The 20,605-nt window shown below is 45.0% G+C and overlaps 1 protein-coding gene across 1 annotated transcript in view; it reads left to right on the top strand.

The window, feature by feature from the left end:
* The first annotated feature begins 296 nt into the window (after positions 1-296).
* Positions 297-20,605, top strand: part of PALD1 (phosphatase domain containing paladin 1) — a 218,322-nt gene continuing 198,013 nt past the window's right edge. The window contains exon 1 of the mRNA XM_038411513.2: positions 297-602. Within this exon, the coding sequence (XP_038267441.1) occupies positions 589-602 (14 nt within the window). The 5' untranslated portion in view covers positions 297-588. The remainder of the gene's footprint in view (positions 603-20,605) is intronic.

Raw genomic sequence — 20,605 nt, 5'->3', positions numbered from 1 at the left:
TGTCGGAATAATATCAATATAATAACGAATACCATCAATGGTTACCCGGGAGCATACCAACAAGGGGCTCATGCCGTCACACATGGAAACGTTTCCATAGATAAGAACTTTGTGGCGCTTTTTGGTGGTGGTGTTTCTCTTTCTTTTAAAAGCACTGCAGTGTTGGGTCAACTAGAAGCAGATCGGGTCGGTTCACTTATTTCCGCTGGAAGGAAGGACGGACGGACGGACGGAAGGAAAGGGGGGGGTGGGGGGAGGGGAAGAAGGTGAGCGGAGATTCAGAAGGAGGGGCTGCCCCGGTGCTGGAGCGCAGCTGTTGCAGCTGCGGCGGGGAGACGGCGCATGCGCAGGAGGCGGCGGGCGCCAGGGGTTGTCTCCCTGCGGTGTGGCGGCAGCCGCCTTGCAGAGCTCGGCTCCCCCCGGAAGGCGGCGGCGGGGTCCCTCCGAGACGGCGTGAGCACCGCCGGCTCCCCGCACGCTGGCTGTGTGCCTGCAAGAGGCCAGAAAGAAAGTTGATGAGTCGGAGCCAAAGGCTGCTGCAGCGTGCCCGGCCGGTGCGCTCTGCCCCCGGCCCGGTGAGTGCGGGGGATGCTGCCGTCCCGGTGAGTACCCCACGCATTTCCGGGAAGCCCCTTCCTGCTGCCGCTTCTCAGCGTACCGGGGGCCGGAGGGGAGCCGCAGCTACCTGCGGTTAGATGCACAAGCTTCCGAGAGCCCCGGAGAGGAGCGTGGTTGTTGTAGCTGCTGCACCGGGGCCAGTGCCTCTTTCTTCCCTGGCTGTGCGGCCGCTTGAGGGTTTCTCTCGCCGCCCCTGTGGGGAGACAAGGCTGAGCGGCATGGGGCATTTGCGGGAGGCTGGGTGGGAAGGGGGAGCTGTCTCGTGGGCAGGACATTCCACGCTGCAAACTTTCCTCCAGCAAAAACCCAGGTTTGAGGAAGGTTCCTGTGTGTGCTCCTCCTATCGGGCAGTCTCTGGTGTGCTCTCTTCCCCCTCCTGCAACACCACAACCCTCTGGTCAGACACTGGCTTGATTGTCCTCTTCCTTGCCCCATCAAAACGGTAACTCGGTAGGGCCCTAGCTGGGTCATCATCATCTTCCCCAAGTTATATAACTGTCAGTCTTGCTCCTTTCACATGTAATACCCGTTTCGCTAAATATATTAGGAAAAATATTCCAAGCCTCTCTTCGGAATGGCTGATAAAATCAAAAAGAACAGAACGCTACGCTACAGCTACAGCCCACTTCATCGGATGCATAGAATGGAATAAATCTCTCTCTCTCTCTCTCTCTCTCTCTCTCTCTCTCTCTCACACACACACACACACACACACACACACACACACACACACACACACACACACACACACACACACACACACACACACACACACACACACACACACACACACACACACACACACACACACACACACACACACACACACACACAGTTGGAAGTTGCCATACAAACTGTGAGAGGCTAATTAGTTCAGATAAGCTATTATCAGCAGGAGAAAAAAACTTTTGTAGTGATAACAAGATGGCCCATGTAGACAGTTGACAAGAAGGTGTGAGGATACTTAACATGGGGAAATAGATTCAATATGTGTAATGACCCAGCCACTGTTTTTGAAGCTTTTCTGTTGCAAAATTGCCCCCCTTAAATGTTTTACTGTGTGGCCAGAGAGGTTGAAGTGTTCTCCTACCGGTTTTTGAATGTGATGATTCCTGATGTCAGATTTGTGTCCATTTATTCTTTTGCGTAGAGACTGTCCGGTTTGGCCAAGGTACATGGCATTGCTGGCACTATATTTTCCATTCTATGCATCCGATGAAGTGGGCTGTAGCCCACGAAAGCTTATGCTCAAATAAATTTGTTAGTCTCTAAGGTGCCACAAATACTCCTGTTCTTTTTGCGAATACAGACTAACATGGCTGATACTCTGAAACCTGATAAAATCAAACCACCCAGACCTATTTTGAAACTTTTGCAGCAGAGGGAAATGAATGTGATTAGTGGGTTTGGCAATTGTGTTGTGTTTTGGAGATACAAGCAGGGCACAACATTTTGCATTCAGGATCCTCCTAAAAGAGTTACCCCTACTCCAGTCCCCGTTGTGTATTCTTCCTCCCCATCACTCTACCGGATATACCATTGACCAGCAGGGTAGTTCAATTTTTGTGCCCCTTCAGTTGTTGGCCACTCAATTATCAATGACATAAGGGAAGTCAGTTATGTGTGGCAGAGTGTTTATGGCAGGGGTGGGCAAACTATTGCCCACGGGCCGGATCCTGCCTGCAAGCCATTTTAAGCCAGTCCGTGAGCTCGTGTTGGGGAGTGGGGTCTGGGGCTTGCCCTGCTCTGGCGCTCCAGCCACGGTGCTGGGTCGGGGGCCACACCACATGGCTTGGCCTTGCTTCGGCGCTCCAGCCAGGGTGCTGGATCGGGGGCCGCACCACGCAGCTCCTGAAAGCTGCGGCATGGCCCCCATTCCAGCTCCTATGCGCTTCAATGGGAGCTGCAGGGGTGGTGCCTGTGGATGGTGCAGCGTGCAGGGCCGCCTGGCCGCACCTCTGTGTAGGAGCAGAGGAGGGACAGGCCACTGCTTCCAGCAGCTGCTTGAGGTAAGCGCTGCTCAGAGCCTGCACCCCTGAGCCTCCCCACACCCCTCACCCCTTGCTTCAGCCCTGATCCCCCTCCTGCTCTCGAGACCCCTTGATCCCAGCCTGAAACATTCTCTGCACCCCAAACATCCCCAGCCCCACCGCAGAGCCCGTACTCCCAGCCGGAACCTGCACCCCTTCCCGCATCCCAGCCCTGATCCCTCTCCTGCACTGTGAACCCCTTGGTCCCAGCCCAGAGCACCCTCCTACACCCCAAACTCCTCATTCCCAGCCCCACCCCAGAGCTCGCACCCCCAACCAGAGCTCACTCCCTCCTGCACCCCAACCCCAATTTTGTGAGCATTTATGGCCTGCCATACAATTTCTGTTCCTATATGTAGCCCACCCCTGGTTTATGATGTGCACTATTGTCCACTAGGAACTGGACTGATAACAGGTTTTTAAGGTGATCTTACTGTTCCTGCTGGTCACTGGCCCACACTTAAGGGGCTTATACAGTAGACAACTAGCTGGATCTGGTCAGTAACTGAGTGCACCCAGAAACTTCTGACAGTGCATGAGGTTTCATCTTATTCTTGGTTCAAGCAGGATGTACAGTAACCATATTTCACTCTGAGGAAGGAGCAGGATCAGACAGTCTCATCCCTGAAACTAAAACTAGCACAGCCTCTTGTCATCTTGATACTACCACAACTTCCTCCTCTTTGGACTCCCATGTCACTCCCTTCCAGACCATACAAAATTCAGCTACTGAGATTTTCTTCCTTGTCCATAACTCTGACTGCTTCTCTCTTCTTCAAATTCCTCTGTTGGCTTCCCATTTTCCATTGTCACATTAAAGCATTGTGTCCCCAATCTATGAGGCCCTTTAGTCTTTTAGGCCTAGATCCACAAAGATATTGGGCTCTTAACTTCCATTGAAATCAGTGTGTATCCCCCCCCTACCCCTTCTCCAGTAGAAGCACTTGTGCCACCATCCAGAAAGGCAGAGTACCAGACATAATCTTTGATTCTGTATTCTGCATGTGCTTAAACAGAGTTGTATTTAGTGGTTAAAATTACTCCTTACACAGTTTTAAAACAAACCGTAAAATCTGAGGATATTGATTTAAGAGGACATAGTCTAAAAAACTGTTGATTTTGTTAATGAAGTTCCTCTCCATCCTGAAAACATTTCCAGTGGTGTACTTATCGAATTATTGTACAATACATTTCCTGAGGAGAAATACCTATGTAGATATCTGAAGTGTGCTTTATGGGGGATGGCCTTACTTTAACTTTCCAACAGGGGTCACTACAGGGCAAACATTCATAGAGATTATAATGCAAAAACTACTATTGCAGGCAAAGGCCTGAATAGAATATTTTTAAATAATATTGCAAGGTAAAGCATTATGTTTTAAATTTATGAACTACAAGTTTTAAGTGGTGTAACAAAAAAGTTTAGAGAAACACTGTCAAGTGTGTTCTATAATTTGTACCTGAAGCAAGTCTGGAAGTATCAGGCACTCTGCTTCAATAACAACTTCAATATTATTAATGGTTTCTGAGTTGTTTTGAGGTTGTGGAATCTATGTAATCCACAATCTGGAAGCCTTAGATTTCTCTCAGAGTAGCAGCCGTGTTATTCTGTATTCGCAAAAAGAAAAGGAGTACTTGTGGCACCTTAGAGACTAACAAATTTATTAGAGCATAAGCTTTCGTGAGCTACAGCTCACTTCATTGGATGCATTTGGTGGAAAATACAGAGGGGAGATGGATATACACACACAGAGAACATGAAACAATGGGTTTTATCATACACACTGTAAGGAGAGTGATCACTTAAGATGAGCCATCACCAGCAGCGGGGGGGGGGGGGGAGGGAGGAAAACCTTTCATGGTGACAAGCAAGGTAGGCTATTTCCAGCAGTTAACGAGAACATCTGAGGAACAGTGGGGGGTGGGGTGGGGTGGGAGAAATAACATGGGGAAATAGTTTTACTTTGTGTAATGACTCATCCATTCCCAGTCTCTATTCAAGCCTAAGTTAATTGTATCCAGTTTGCAAATTAATTCCAATTCCGCAGTCTCTCGTTGGAGTCTGTTTTTGAAGCTTTTTTGTTGAAGGATAGCCACTCTTAGGTCAGTAATCGAGTGACCAGAGAGATTGAAGTGTTCTCCAATTGGTTTTTGAATGTTATAATTCTTGACGTCTGATTTGTGTCCATTTATTCTTTTATGTAGAGACTGTCCAGTTTGACCAATGTACATGGCAGAGGGGCATTGCTGGCACATGATGGCATATATCACATTGGTAGATGCGCAGGTGAATGAGCCTCTGATAGTGTGGCTGATGTGATTAGGTCCTATGATGGTGTCCCTGAATAGATATGTGGGCAGAGTTGGCAATAGGCTTTGTTGCAAGGATAGGTTCCTGGGTTAGTGGTTCTGTTGTGTGGTGTGTGGTTGCTGGTGAGTATTTGCTTCAGATTGGGGGGCTGTCTGTAAGCAAGGACTGGTCTGTCTCCCAAGATATGTGTGAGTGATGGGTCGTCCTTCAGGATGGGTTGTAGATCCTTGATGATGCGTTGGAGAGGTTTTAGTTGGGGGCTGAAGGTGATGGCTAGTGGCGTTCTGTTGTTTTCTTTGTTGGGCCTGTCCTGTAGTAGGTGACTTCTGGGTACTCTTCTGGCTCTGTCAATCTGTTTCTTCACTTCAGCAGGTGGGTATTGTAGTTGTAGGAATGCATGATAGAGATCTTGTAGGTGTTTGTCTCTGTCTGAGGGGTTGGAGCAAACGAGGTTATATCGTAGAGCTTGGCTGTAGACAATGGATTGTGTGGTATGATCTGGATGAAAGCTAGAGGCATGTAGGTAGGAATAGTGGTCAGTAGGTTTCCGATATAGGGTGGTGTTTGTGACCATCGCTTATTAGCACCGTAGTGTCCAGGAAGTGGATCTCTTGTGTGGACTGGTCCAGGATGAGGTTGATGGTGGGATGGAAATTGTTGAAATCCTGGTGGAATTCCTCATGGGCTTTTTTTCCATGGGTCCAGATGATGAATATGTCATCAGTGTAGCGCAAGTAGAGTCCTTGCTTACAGACAGCCCCCCAACCTAAAGCAAATAGTCACCAGCAACCACACACCACACAACAGAACCACTAACCCAGGAACCTATCCTTGCAACAAAGCCCATTGCCAACTCTGCCCACATATCTATTCAGGGGACACCATCAGGGCCTAATCACATCAGCCACACTATCAGAAGCTCGTTCACCTGCGCATCTACCAATGTGATATATGCCATCATGTGCCAGCAATGCCCCTCTGCCATGTACATTGGTCAAACTGGACAGTCGCTACGTAAAAGAATAAATGGACACAAATCAGACGTCAAGAATTATAACATTCAAAAACCAATTGGAGAACACTTCAGTCTCTCCAGTCACTTAATTAAAGACCTGAGGGTGGCTATCCTTCAACAAAAAAGCTTCAAAAACAGACTCCAACGAGAGACTGCGGAATTGGAATTAATTTGCAAACTGGATACAATTAACTTAGGCTTGAATAGAGACTGGGAATGGATGAGTCATTACACCAAGTAAAACTATTTCCCCATGTTATTTCTCCCCCCCCACTGCACCCCCCACTGTTCCTCAGATGTTCTTGTTAACTGCTGGAAATAGCCTACCTTGCTTGTCACCATGAAAGGTTTTCCTCCTTCCCCCCCCCCCCCCCCCCCCCGCTGCTGGTGATGGCTTATCTTAAGTGAGCACTCTCCTTACAGTGTGGTATGATAAACCCATTGTTTCATGTTCTCTGTGTGTGTGTGTGTGTGTGTGTATATCAATCTCTCCTCTGTATTTTCCACCAAATGCATCTGATGAAGTGAGCTGTAGCTCACAAAAGCTTATGCTCAAATAAATTTGTTAATTTCTAAGGTGCCACAAGTACTCCTTTTCTTTTTTTAGATTTCTCTGTAAACATAATGCTGTGCTTGGTCTGTTTTCATGATACATTCTGGCTAATAGAATTGATGGGATCAGCTACCATACTGTCATACAGAGATACTCGTCCCTTTTACAGAGGGCTAAATAGGAGAATGGCAACTTCAGCCTTCAGAGTAGCAGCCGTGTTAGTCTGTATTCGCAAAAAGAAAAGGAGTACTTGTGGCACCTTAGAGACTAACAAATTTATTAGAGCATAAGCTTTCGTGAGCTACAGCTCACTTCATTGAACATCTTGCTTTTCTCCTTTTCCTAAAAGAAATTCCACCACAAATAAGCAAACCCCCAACTACAAAACAATCTTATTGCTCGTGGTGGAAAAAAAATCAAAGTTCACATCACAGCAGGAGTCAAATGAATTTACATCAGCCATATGAATCTGGAACTGCTCATTGTCATCGAATGATGAATATTTTGGAAAGTTCCTGAATGAATGTGGTGCAATTACACATTCTTCCTGTTGTGAAAATGACAGCTTTATGCTAAGGCCATGTCTATACTACCATTTATGTCGGCAAAATGTATGTCGCTCAGGGGTGTGAATATTTCACCGCTCTGAGTGATATAAATTATGCCAGCATAAGCGCTAGTTTGCACAGCACTATGTCAATGTGAGAGCTTCTTCTGTTGGCATAAAGCATCTTTGCCACGTGCTGTAGCAGCGCAGCTGTACTGGTGCAGCTGCAGCGCTGTAAGTGTAGACATGCTCTGCATCAAATGATGAATAGCAGTTTAAGGAAACAGGTGCATGTTGCCCTGAGAAGGAGAAGCCTTTTGGAATGAGACCAAATGTATTATTTTGAAAGAGATACAGTCCTTTCCATTTTTGATAGGGCCCTGACAACCCTATTTACACTTCACCCTTGAGTTTTCATATTGCATCCCCTGTCACTCTGGTGTAGACTCCTTGTGGAATGCTTTAATTCACTTGTTCAAATAGCCAGAGGAATCGTTGAATGGCTCCGTCAGCTGCTAGAAGCTTGGAATGTTGTTAGTTCCAGTTCCTGCTGGTCTTGGGAGTAGAAGATTGGGAATTGAACCCAAATCTGATGCATGGCCATGCAGTGCACTGGGGTTGTCTACAGGTAACTTACAAAAAGAAAAGGAGTACTTGTGGCACCTTAGAGACTAACAAATTTATTAGAGCATAAGCTTTCGTGAGCTACAGCTCACTTCATCGGATGCATTTGGTGGAAAAAACAGAGGAGAGATTTATATACACACACACAGAGAACATGAAACAATGGGTTTATCATACACACTGTAAGGAGAGTGATCACTTAAGATAAGCCATCACCAACAGCAGGGGGGGGAAGGAGGAAAACCTTTCATGGTGACAAGCAGGTAGGCTAATTCCAGCAGTTAACAAGAATATCAGAGGAACAGTAGGGGGTGGGGTGGGAGGGAGAAATACCATGGGGAAATAGTTTTACTTTGTGTAATGACTCATCCATTCCCAGTCTCTATTCAAGCCTAAGTTAATTGTATCCAGTTTGCAAATTAATTCCAATTCAGCAGTCTCTCATTGGAGTCTGTTTTTGAAGCTTTTTTGTTGAAGTATAGCCACTCTTAGGTCTGTGATCGAGTGACCAGAGAGATTGAAGTGTTCTCCAACTGGTTTTTGAATGTTATAATTCTTGACGTCTGATTTGTGTCCATTCATTCTTTTACGTAGAGACTGTCCAGTTTGGCCAATGTACATGGCAGAGGGGCATTGCTGGCATATATCACATTGGTAGATGCGCAGGTGAACGAGCCTCTGATAGTGTGGCTGATGTGATTAGGCCCTATGATGGTATCCCCTGAATAGATATGTGGACAGAGTTGGCAACGGGCTTTGTTGCAAGGATAGGTTCCTGGGTTAGTGGTTCTGTTGTGTGGTGTGTGGTTGCTGGTGAGTATTTGCTTCAGATTGGGGGGCTGTCTGTAAGCAAGGACTGGTCTGTCTCCCAAGATCTGAGAGAGCGATGGCTCGTCCTTCAGGATAGGTTGTAGATCCTTGATGATGCGTTGGAGGGGTTTTAGTTGGGGGCTGAAGGTGATGGCTAGTGGCGTTCTGTTGTTTTCTTTGTTGGGCCTGTCCTGTAGTAGGTGACTTCTGGGTACTCTTCTGGCTCTGTCAATCTGTTTCTTCACTTCAGCAGGTGGGTACTGTAGTTGTAGGAATGCATGATAGAGATCTTGTAGGTGTTTGTCTCTGTCTGAGGGGTTGGAGCAAATGCGGTTATATCGTAGCGCTTGGCTGTAGACAATGGATCGAGTGGTATGATCTGGATGAAAGCTAGAGGCATGTAGGTAGGAATAGCGGTCAGTAGGTTTCCGATATAGGGTGGTGTTTATGTGACCATCGCTTATTAGCACCGTAGTGTCCAGGAAGTGGATCTCTTGTGTGGACTGGTCCAGGCTGAGGTTGATGGTGGGATGGAAATTGTTGAAATCATGGTGGAATTCCTCAAGAGCTTCTTTTCCAGATGATGAAGATGTCATCAATGTAGCGCAAGTAGAGTAGGGGCATTAGGGAACGAGAGCTGAGGAAACGTTGTTCTAAGTCAGCCATAAAAATGTTGGCATACTGTGGGGCCATGCGGGTACCCATCGCAGTGCCGCTGATTTGAAGGTATACATTGTCACCAAATGTGAAATAGTTATGGGTCAGGACAAAGTCACAAAGTTCTGCCACCAGGTTAGCCGTGACAGTATCGGGGATACTGTTCCTGACGGCTTGTAGTACATCTTTGTGTGGAATGTTGGTGTAGAGGGCTTCTACATCCATAGTGGCTAGGATGGTGTTTTTAGGAAGATCACCAATGGACTGTAGTTTCCTCAGGAAATCGGTGGTGTCTCGAAGATAGCTGGGAGTGCTGGTAACGAAGGGCCTGAGGAGGGAGTCTACATAGCCAGACAATCCTGCTGTCAGGGTGCCAATGCCTGAGATGATGGGGCGTCCAGGATTTCCAGGTTTATGGATCTTGGGTAGCAGATAGAATACCCCAGGTCCTGGCTCCAGGGGTGTGTCTGTGCGGATTTGTTCTTGTGCTTTTTCAGGGAGTTTCTTGAGCAAATGCTGTAGTTTCTTTTGGTAACTCTCAGTGGGATCAGAGGGTAATGGCTTGTAGAAAGTGGTGTTGGAGAGCTGCTTAGTAGCCTCTTGTTCATACTCTGACCTATTCATGATGACGACAGCACCTCCTTTGTCAGCCTTTTTGATATTCTTGTTAACTGCTGGAATTAGCCTACCTGCTTGTCACCATGAAAGGTTTTCCTCCTTCCCCCCCCTGCTGTTGGTGATGGCTTATCTTAAGTGATCACTCTCCTTACAGTGTGTATGATAAACCCATTGTTTCATGTTCTCTGTGTGTGTGTATATAAATCTCTCCTCTGTTTTTTTCCACCAAATGCATCCGATGAAGTGAGCTGTAGCTCACGAAAGCTTATGCTCTAATAAATTTGTTAGTCTCTAAGGTGCCACAAGTACTCCTTTTCTTTTTGCGAATACAGACTAACACGGCTGCTACTCTGAAACCTGTGATTATGCAAGGCACTGAATTTAGCCGTATAGAGTGGAAATCTGTCAACTTCATGAAAAAACTCGCACAGATACAGACAGACATCATCTTCCTCTCCAAATGCAAACAGATGGACATCATACCGAAAGGACTGAAGGTAAAAAATCCATTACAATCTACATACCACACAGACTATGCTGACAGCTTGTGCCACACACTCTCAAGGAAACTGCGGAACCACCTGATCAACATCCTCTACAGCAAACAGGGAAAGATTAAGAATGAGCTCTCAAAACTGGATACTCTCATAAAGAACCAACCTTCCACACAAACTTCCTCGTGGCTGGACTTTACAAAAACTAGACAAGCCATTTACAAAACACACTTTGATTCTCTACAAAAGAAAAAGGACACTAAGCTATCTAAACTACTATATGCCACAAGGGGCCACAACAATGGTTCCCATAACCCACCCAGCAATATTGTTAATCTATCCAACTATACTCTTAGCCCAGCGGAAGAATCTGTCCTATCTCGGGGCCTCTCCTTTTGCCCCTCCACCCCCACGAACATGATACAGTTCTGTGGTGACCTAGAATCCTATTTTCGACGTCTCAGACTCAAGGAATATTTCCAACACACCTCTGACCCACAGAGACCTTCCTGCCAACACTACAAAAAGAAGGATTCTAGGTGGACTCCTCCTGAAGGTCGAAACAGCAGCCTGGATTTCTACATAGACTGCTTCCGCCGACGTGCACGAGCTGAAATTGTGGAAAAGCAGCATCGCTTACCCCATAACCTCAGCCATGCAGAACACAGTGCCATCCACAGCCTCAGAAACAACTCTGACATCATAATCAAAAAGGCTGACAAAGGAGGTGCTGTCGTCATCATGAATAGGTCAGAGTATGAACAAGAGGCTACTAAGCAGCTCTCCAACACCACTTTCTACAAGCCATTACCCTCTGATCCCACTGAGAGTTACCAAAAGAAACTACAGCATTTGCTCAAGAAACTCCCTGAAAAAGCACAAGAACAAATCCGCACAGACACACCCCTGGAGCCAGGACCTGGGGTATTCTATCTGCTACCCAAGATCCATAAACCTGGAAATCCTGGACGCCCCATCATCTCAGGCATTGGCACCCTGACAGCAGGATTGTCTGGCTATGTAGACTCCCTCCTCAGGCCCTTCGTTACCAGCACTCCCAGCTATCTTCGAGACACCACCGATTTCCTGAGGAAACTACAGTCCATTGGTGATCTTCCTAAAAACACCATCCTAGCCACTATGGATGTAGAAGCCCTCTACACCAACATTCCACACAAAGATGTACTACAAGCCGTCAGGAACAGTATCCCCGATACTGTCACGGCTAACCTGGTGGCAGAACTTTGTGACTTTGTCCTGACCCATAACTATTTCACATTTGGTGACAATGTATACCTTCAAATCAGCGGCACTGCGATGGGTACCCGCATGGCCCCACAGTATGCCAACATTTTTATGGCTGACTTAGAACAACGTTTCCTCAGCTCTCGTTCCCTAATGCCCCTACTCTACTTGCGCTACATTGATGACATCTTCATCATCTGGACCCATGGAAAAGAAGCTCTTGAGGAATTCCACCATGATTTCAACAATTTCCATCCCACCATCAACCTCAGCCTGGACCAGTCCACACAAGAGATCCACTTCCTGGACACTACGGTGCTAATAAGCGATGGTCACATAAACACCACCCTATATCGGAAACCTACTGACCGCTATTCCTACCTACATGCCTCTAGCTTTCATCCAGATCATACCACTCGATCCATTGTCTACAGCCAAGCGCTACGATATAACCGCATTTGCTCCAACCCCTCAGACAGAGACAAACACCTACAAGATCTCTATCATGCATTCCTACAACTACAGTACCCACCTGCTGAAGTGAAGAAACAGATTGACAGAGCCAGAAGAGTACCCAGAAGTCACCTACTACAGGACAGGCCCAACAAAGAAAACAACAGAACGCCACTAGCCATCACCTTCAGCCCCCAACTAAAACCCCTCCAACGCATCATCAAGGATCTACAACCTATCCTGAAGGACGAGCCATCGCTCTCTCAGATCTTGGGAGACAGACCAGTCCTTGCTTACAGACAGCCCCCCAATCTGAAGCAAATACTCACCAGCAACCACACACCACACAACAGAACCACTAACCCAGGAACCTATCCTTGCAACAAAGCCCGTTGCCAACTCTGTCCACATATCTATTCAGGGGATACCATCATAGGGCCTAATCACATCAGCCACACTATCAGAGGCTCGTTCACCTGCGCATCTACCAATGTGATATATGCCAGCAATGCCCCTCTGCCATGTACATTGGCCAAACTGGACAGTCTCTACGTAAAAGAATGAATGGACACAAATCAGACGTCAAGAATTATAACATTCAAAAACCAGTTGGAGAACACTTCAATCTCTCTGGTCACTCGATCACAGACCTAAGAGTGGCTATACTTCAACAAAAAAGCTTCAAAAACAGACTCCAATGAGAGACTGCTGAATTGGAATTAATTTGCAAACTGGATACAATTAACTTAGGCTTGAATAGAGACTGGGAATGGATGAGTCATTACACAAAGTAAAACTATTTCCCCATGGTATTTCTCCCTCCCACCCCACCCCCTACTGTTCCTCTGATATTCTTGTTAACTGCTGGAATTAGCCTACCTGCTTGTCACCATGAAAGGTTTTCCTCCTTCCCCCCCCTGCTGTTGGTGATGGCTTATCTTAAGTGATCACTCTCCTTACAGTGTGTATGATAAACCCATTGTTTCATGTTCTCTGTGTGTGTGTATATAAATCTCTCCTCTGTTTTTTCCACCAAATGCATCCGATGAAGTGAGCTGTAGCTCACGAAAGCTTATGCTCTAATAAATTTGTTAGTCTCTAAGGTGCCACAAGTACTCCTTTTCTTTTTGCGAATACAGACTAACACGGCTGCTACTCTGAAACCTGTGATTATGCAAGGTAACTTACAGTCAGTCATGCTTCAAATACTCAAATCCACACACTTGTAGCATCCTAGAGCAACTCGTTGTGCATCTCATGCTGGCTGCAGGGAATTATGATTCTTGATTTATTGACTACTGCTCAGTTTCCTTGGAGTTGCTTGCTGCTGCATTTCAGAATAGCAGCCATGTTAGTCTGCATCTTCAAAAAGAAAAGGAGTACTTGTGGCACCTTAGAGACATGCTCAAATAAATTTGTTAGTCGCTAAAGTGCCACAAGTACCCTTTTTCTTTTTGCTGCTGCGTGAGTCTGCTAAAAAGATGTACAAAATCCAGGGACAAGCTGCTCTTGTGGTCTCCAGCAATAAGCTATGTTGTCTGCGTTCTGTTCCTCTAAATTTGGTCTCCTTATTCACTTTCTCCTCTCTTGTTGAGGGATGGTATTGAGGATAAAGAGTTTCTGGGGCTACTGCAGTATTCATAATAAACCATGGAAATAACATGGATGGGTGATGACCAGTCATTATATAGCTGCCTCAGATAACATCATACACATGAATGAATTTCGCTTCTGAAGTTTGTTTTGGCAATGCCCTTGGCGGAATTCTATGCATTATCTATATGTTATCTTGTATAGCATTCAAATCCCTTAAAGGAACATTATCAATATGAAAATCGCATTTCCATCTGAAAATATTGTTCCTACCAGTTCTTGTTATGGGTAACCCTATAGATAATGAGGACAGAGCAGGCCTTGAGAAAAAGTGTACATTTCTCTTTTTTCTGTTGCTCTGTGCATTTGGTGGCACTCTGTTTCACTGTTCTGTTGAGGCCCATGCAGTGCTCTGTGCACTGGCGTAGCGCTCACGTGCATTCTCCGTTAGACTCTGCAATTCGGTTTTCTGCAATAGGCGCATCAGCAAAGCTGGCCTTTCGGTGCTATTGTTGTTTAAATTAAAAAAGAAAAAGGGGGGGAGGTAGTAACACGCATCCCAGTAAAAAAGACTAGAAGTTATATTATGTAGAAAATAATGTGGTGTGCACATCAGCATGCTCAAATGGATTAAGTCCAGGCAGGCTTAATATTTTAAGTCTCCCCATTCTTAATAGTTTTGGATTCAATTGCACCCTCTATAATTTGTAGTTGCTTTTGTTACAGATAGGCTCCCTGCCCAGGCCTTGTCAATAATGGATTTTTATGGATTGGTTTTAAAATCATTGCCTGGAGGATTGAATAATAATAATAAAACCTCTGGGGTTCAGAGGATTGGGGGAAATATCAAATTCAAAATAGATGTTGCTAAAGAGCAGATAAAACACATATTTGGTTTGCTGACAAAACCTTTTTATAGAACTTGACATAGCCTCTCTCTTCCATTTTCAAGTATTTGAATATGAAGATTTCTTTTCATATATAAAGTTTGTTAAGCTCTTCTCTTTTCTCAGCACTTGAGCTTCATAAATAATATGACACAAAATCTATGAGAGGAAAGCTCTGTTGCTTAGAAACAGTCTGGCAACAGACCCAATTTAAAAAAAACAGAGAAAAAAGGGAAAACAAAAACACTCTCTTCCCTCCTCTGCTAAAAGAGGATGGTTGAAAAAATGTTGAAAAGTTAGCAAAAATTTTTGGAAAGAAAGAACAGGAAAAACTTGGTGACATTCTTGCAAATTCCCTTCTTTCTCTGCTTCCTGCCCATTTTTTAACCAGCTAACGAGTTTGTCAATTTTTTTCTAAATTTGAAGGAAAAGGGAAATATTGCAATTTCCCCCGTTTCTTTCTCAACCATTTCTACTGCTAAAGTTTCTCCAGGGATTGATGTTTTCTGTAGTGTAATAAACCAATGATCTAGTTTGGTTAGCTCGGACAATTGAAAAATGGGTGTAAATTGGAGGGAGGGGAGCTGGTGGAGTGACAACTCAACACTTTTTCGTGATCCTTAAAAAAAGAAATGATGAAAAGTGATCTTGAAGCTAGAAGGCTAAAATGTCCAGTGTTTCTTCTGGGATTGTGAACTCTTTGGGGGAGGGACTTTTTGTTCTCTTTGTACAGCGTCTAGCACAATAGGGTCCTTGGTCTGTGACTGGGGCTTCTAGGTGCTACCAGGACATAAGTAACAAATGAGTGAGGGGCACATTAGGTTTATTTTGATTTTGCTCCTTTTTTTACGTTTACATTTTTTATCTTATTGTTAATGTTATGTGATCCTTGATAAGACAATATAAATACAGGGGTGTGTGTGTGTGTGTGAGAGAGAGAGAGAGAGAGAGAGAGAGAGAGAGAGAGATCACAAAGAGCTTTACAAACTGTATAGAAATTTGCTTCCCCTCCCCTCTGAAAAGCAATTAGATTTGGGATACAATGCAGCAGCTATTTAATGTATATATTATTATATACTATATCTTTTTTCCTTTGAAACTTCTTCAAAAATTCTACTGCATTCCTAACATATTCTGCCCTTGTTGTTATGCTTCTGCGGTTCCCACCAGCAGATTAAAATGTGATTTTTTTTTTTCCCACCTCTGTTACGTTCTTACACCTTCCTGTTGGTAGTTTTCCCTGTTGCCCTTACATGTAATGTACACTTTTATTTACATCACCACTGAATTTGGCCCATATGTCTAATTCTTGTCCATCACTTAATTTTCAAAGGAGGATTGTAAATGTTTTGGCCTATCAGTGAGTGTGTATTCTCTGTGGAGAATTTAATGAAAGCTCAAGATTTTTATCTCTTTCCTATTTTTTCTTGTTTATTTCTCCGTGGAAGCTCAGTTCAGAAGCACCTAGTTTTGCAGGGGAGGGTCTTGCTTTCTAGTCCATTCTCTAACAGGGCACTGCAGATCAGTGGTTTTCAAAAATTTTTTTCTGGGGACCCAGTTGAAGAAAATTGTTAATGCCCGCAACCCAGCAGAGCTGGGGATGAGGGGTTTGGGGTGTGGGAGGGGCTTAGGACTGGGGCATAGGGTGTGGACGTGAGGGCTGCAGGGTGGGGCTGGGAATGAGGGATTCAGGGTTTGGAGGGGGCTCAGGGCTGGGGCAGGGGCTTGTGGTGTAGGAGGGGTCGGGGTCTGGGTTGAGGGTGCAGGCTCTGGGGTGGGACCAGGGATGGGGGGTTTGGGGTGCAGGAAGGGGCTCTGGGTTTGTGGGGGGCTCAGGGTGAGGCAGGGTTTGGGGCATGGGGTTGGGGCACAGACTTACCTCTGGCGGTTCCCCGTCAGTGGCACAGCCAAGGTTTTAGAGGCAGGCTTCCCGCCTGTTCTGGTACTGAGGACCATGCTGCGCCTTGGAGGCGGCCAGCAGTGGGTCCGGCCCCTAGGCAGAGGCACGCAAGCGGCTCCACCCGGCTCTCACCCGCAGGCACAACCCCCCCAGCTTCCGTTGGCTGGGAACTGGCCAATGGGAGTGCGGAGCAGGTGCTTGGGGTGGGGGCAGCGCACGGAGCCCCATGGCCCCCTGCCTAGAAGCCGGACCCGCTGCTGGCCTCTTCCAGGGCGGAGTGCAGAGTCGGAACAGGTAGGCACTAGCCTGCCTTAGCCGGGCAGCACTGCCGATGGGACTTTTAACGTCCCGGTTGGCGGTGCTGATCAGAGCCACTAAGGTCCCTGGGTGCTGAGCAAGGCAACCCAGTGCCTTACATGCCAACCCAAACTTTGAAAAACACTGCTATAGATGATTTGCCTCCAGTCATACAGAGTGTCAGAGGCCTGGCAGAGAATCCAGATTAGAACCTTGAGTCCTGTTAGCTTCCATCCCTTTGCTTCTAAACAAGACCACATGGTCTAATTGGCTTGACTGGAGTTGTTATTGGCTTTGCTATGACAATGAAACGGTTGCTGTGGTCAATGTGCTCTTATGGCCCAGCAAGGAGTTTTCATCCCTGCCTAAAGAAAACCAATTCCTAGAGCAGCCTGTAAGGTAGGGAGTCTGGCTATTATCTAGTAGCCTTGGCACACGCATCATATTAACAAACTTTCAAGCCCCGTCTTCTAGCCTTACCATTTTCGGATTGCATCTGGGCTCTGTTTACATTCCTTTCCCTCACTCCCACTAACATCTAATGTGTTAATACTACTTTTCTTTTCCGTTTAGCCTGTGGTATTCTATAAATATTTATTTGGCTTCTGCTGGGCAGCTGTAGTGAGAACTGACAGCATCTTCAAAGGAGGCATAATATCCACAGAGGATATTCAGTATATTTTTAATTTGGAGGCTCTGAAAATACCCATACCATTTCCTAAAATTAAAAATCTCTGACATGGTTGGGGCAGGGAGGGGAGAGAGAGAACTTTAAATTAGCGCCGTATGCAGATAGAATGCTCCAGTTGCACCTCAGCATTTAACCATGTCTAGATCAGTCTAGAAGATCTTGGGATTGGTTTTAGCGCTCTCTGTGACACAGGTTAAGAATACTGCCCAGGAAATGTCCATGGGCAGCAGCCACTCTGGATGATTTACGAGCAGCAGTGATTGGCTTCAGAGGGAGCTGTATCTAGTTCTTCTCTTTGTGACTGAGGATTTAAATTAGTGTGGTCAAGTAAAACTAAGCAGGATAATAGATGGGAGGCCTTGTGTCTCTGATATGAGCTGAAATGACCCTCTCCCGCCCCTTCACTTCCTTGGAGTTGAGAGGAAAAAGGAGTTAGGACTCCGTGACTGATTTTTTTTTTTTTTTTTTTTTCTGGTTGAATTTTCTCTTTTCATCCATCTGTACTCAGGCAAAAACTGGCTGCTTGGCTTGAGGTTTCTGATGAGGGACTGAGATGGAGCGTGGCTGCAAAGGCATTGTCTGCTCTGCCAGCTCTGATCTTACTTGGATTGTTTCCAAAGCCTTAAGAATGTTCATAGTACTTTCCATTTCCAGTGGTGCCTCTTCTCTGGAGAACACAAAGTGCTCTACAACAGCCTCCCAACAGGCCAGGGTGGATTGATGTAAATCAAAATCACTGATTTTAATTAGGATTTAAATCAGCTAGCAGGAAACCTTGATTAAAATTATTGACTTTAGTTGTGCTTGTACTTCTTAGTTTTGAACCTAAAAGAAAGTTTAATTCTCATTAGTTGGTAACTGTTAAAACATGTTGATTTGCAACAAATATAGCCTTGCACTAAATTTGGTGCTTCCTTATGCTAACCAAAAGGGTATGCTATATTTATTTAAGCAATTAAAATTAAAAAATAACCAATTTAAATACAAAACTGATTTTGATTTTAAAAAAGCAATTTTTATTCATTCGTCACCAGTTGCATGCAGTGGATAAATAGCAGTATACCTGTCTAACAGAGGGTAAGTGTCTTATTCAAAATCATACTGCCTATAAATGGCAGTCAGAAACAAAAACCAAGAGGTCCCAAGTCTTCTGATCTAAGTATGAGATCATATTGTCTTTCGTAGGTCTGGATCATAAGAATAGATTGAGATGTGGAGTGTGTTGAATACTTCACTTGCTGTTTTTTCAGAAGAAGAAACTCTGCTTGGCCATGCTGAGGTTCTTGTTGGTTAGTGCTCATTCCTATTTGCTGTCTTTTGCATCACTGACCCTGCCTGCCTGTGGCTCACCCGTGTTTGCCATCACTGAAATAATATTTTTCCATCTAAATGATGATGGTTATTATTTATTTAGCTCTAGCACTAGACATTTTACAGATAAGAAGCCTAGATCATCTTTTCCACAAAACTTGCAGTCAAAATAAAATGTTGGACAAGGAATGTAAATGAGGGTGTGACGGGTGGCCAGAAAGGGTTAAACATCATGCAAAATAAATTACTCAAATTGAACCCTTAAAGACGTGGGGAGATAATGTTTGTGTTTTTGTGTATTTACATATATATGTGTGTAGTGGTCAACAATGTAATCAACAGTCCCTGTCTGTGCTGTATTCTGATAATTCAAAGATCAAAAGAACATCCTAGCATTTAAATGAACTGTAAACATGGGATATCTCTTTATTCATCTCTCTTTGAAATGTATAGCAAATCAGCAGTGAATGGTGAAGGAGTAGGTGATTGTCTTAATGTTAATTCATATAGTTAAGTACCGGTGATAGACTGCCTGATGGATAAATTGCCATAATTAATCTGTGTGAATAATTATAATGATGGATGCTTAGGAAATAAGGAAAGGAGTACTTGGGGCACCTTAGAGACTAACGATTTTTTTTGAGCATAAGCTTTCTTGAGCTACAGCTCACTTCATCGGATGCATTCAGTGGAAAATTCACTGGAGAGATATTTATACACACACAGAGAACATGAAACAATGGGTTTTATCATACACCCTGTAAGGAGAGGTTTCAGAGTAGCAGCCGTGTTGGTCTGTATTCGCAAAAAGAACAAAAGCTTATGCTCAAATAAATTTGTTAGTCCTTTTCTTTTTACTGTAAGGAGAGTGATCACTTAAGATGAGCCATCACTGGGGGAGGGGGGAAGGAGGAAAACCTTTCATGGTGACAATCAAGGTGGGCCATTAACAAGAATGTCTGAGGCACAGTGGGGGGTGGGGTGGGGGGGAGAAAGTTTTACTTTCTGTAATGACTCATCCACTCCCAGTCTCTATTCAAGCCTAAGTTAATTGTATCCAGTTTGCAAATTAATTCCAATTCCGCAGTCTCTCGCTGGAATCTGTTTTTTTGTTTTTTTTTTTGAAGTTTTTTTGTTGAATAGCCACCCTCAGGTCTGTAATCGAGTGACCGGAGAGATTGAGGTGTTCTCCGACTGGTTTTTGAATGTTATAATTCTTAATGTCTGATTTGTATCCATTTTTTCTTTTACGTAGAGACTGTCCAGTTTGACCAATGTACATGGCAGAGGGGCATTGCTGGCACATGATGGCATATATCACATTGGTAGATGCGCAGGTGAACGAGCCTCTGATAGTGTGGCTGATGTGATTAGGCCCTATGATGGTGTCCCCTGAATAGATATGTGGGCAGAGTTGGCAATAGGCTTTGTTGCAAGGATAGGTTCCTGGGTTAGTGGTTCTGTTGTGTGGTGTGTGTGGTTGCTGGTGAGTATTTGCTTTAGGTTGGGGGGCTGTCTGTAAGCAAGGACTGGCCTGTCTCCCAAGATCTGAGAGAGTGATGGGTCGTCCTTCAGGATTGGTTGTCGATCCTTGATGGTGCGTTGGAGAGGTTTTAGTTGGGGGCTGAAGGTGATGGCTAGTGGCATTCTGTTATTTTCTTTGTTGGGCCTATCCTGTAGTAGGTGACTTCTGGGTATTCTTCTGGCTCTGTCAATCTGTTTCTTCACTTCAGCAGGTGGGTATTGTAGTTGTAGGAATGCATGATAGAGATCTTGTAGGTGTTTGCCTCTGTCTGAGGGGTTGGAGCAAATGCGGTTATATCGTAGAGCTTGGCTGTAGACAATGGATCGTGTGGTGTGATCTGGATGAAAGCTAGAGGCATGTAGGTAGGAATAGCGGTCAGCAGGTTTCCAATATAGGGTGGTATTTGTGACCATTGCTTATTAGCAC

The sequence above is a fragment of the Dermochelys coriacea genome, chromosome 7 (genome assembly GCF_009764565.3).
Source record: "Dermochelys coriacea isolate rDerCor1 chromosome 7, rDerCor1.pri.v4, whole genome shotgun sequence".
NCBI classification, from domain to species: domain Eukaryota; kingdom Metazoa; phylum Chordata; order Testudines; family Dermochelyidae; genus Dermochelys; species Dermochelys coriacea.
This window is presented reverse-complemented; position numbering and strand designations above follow the sequence as displayed.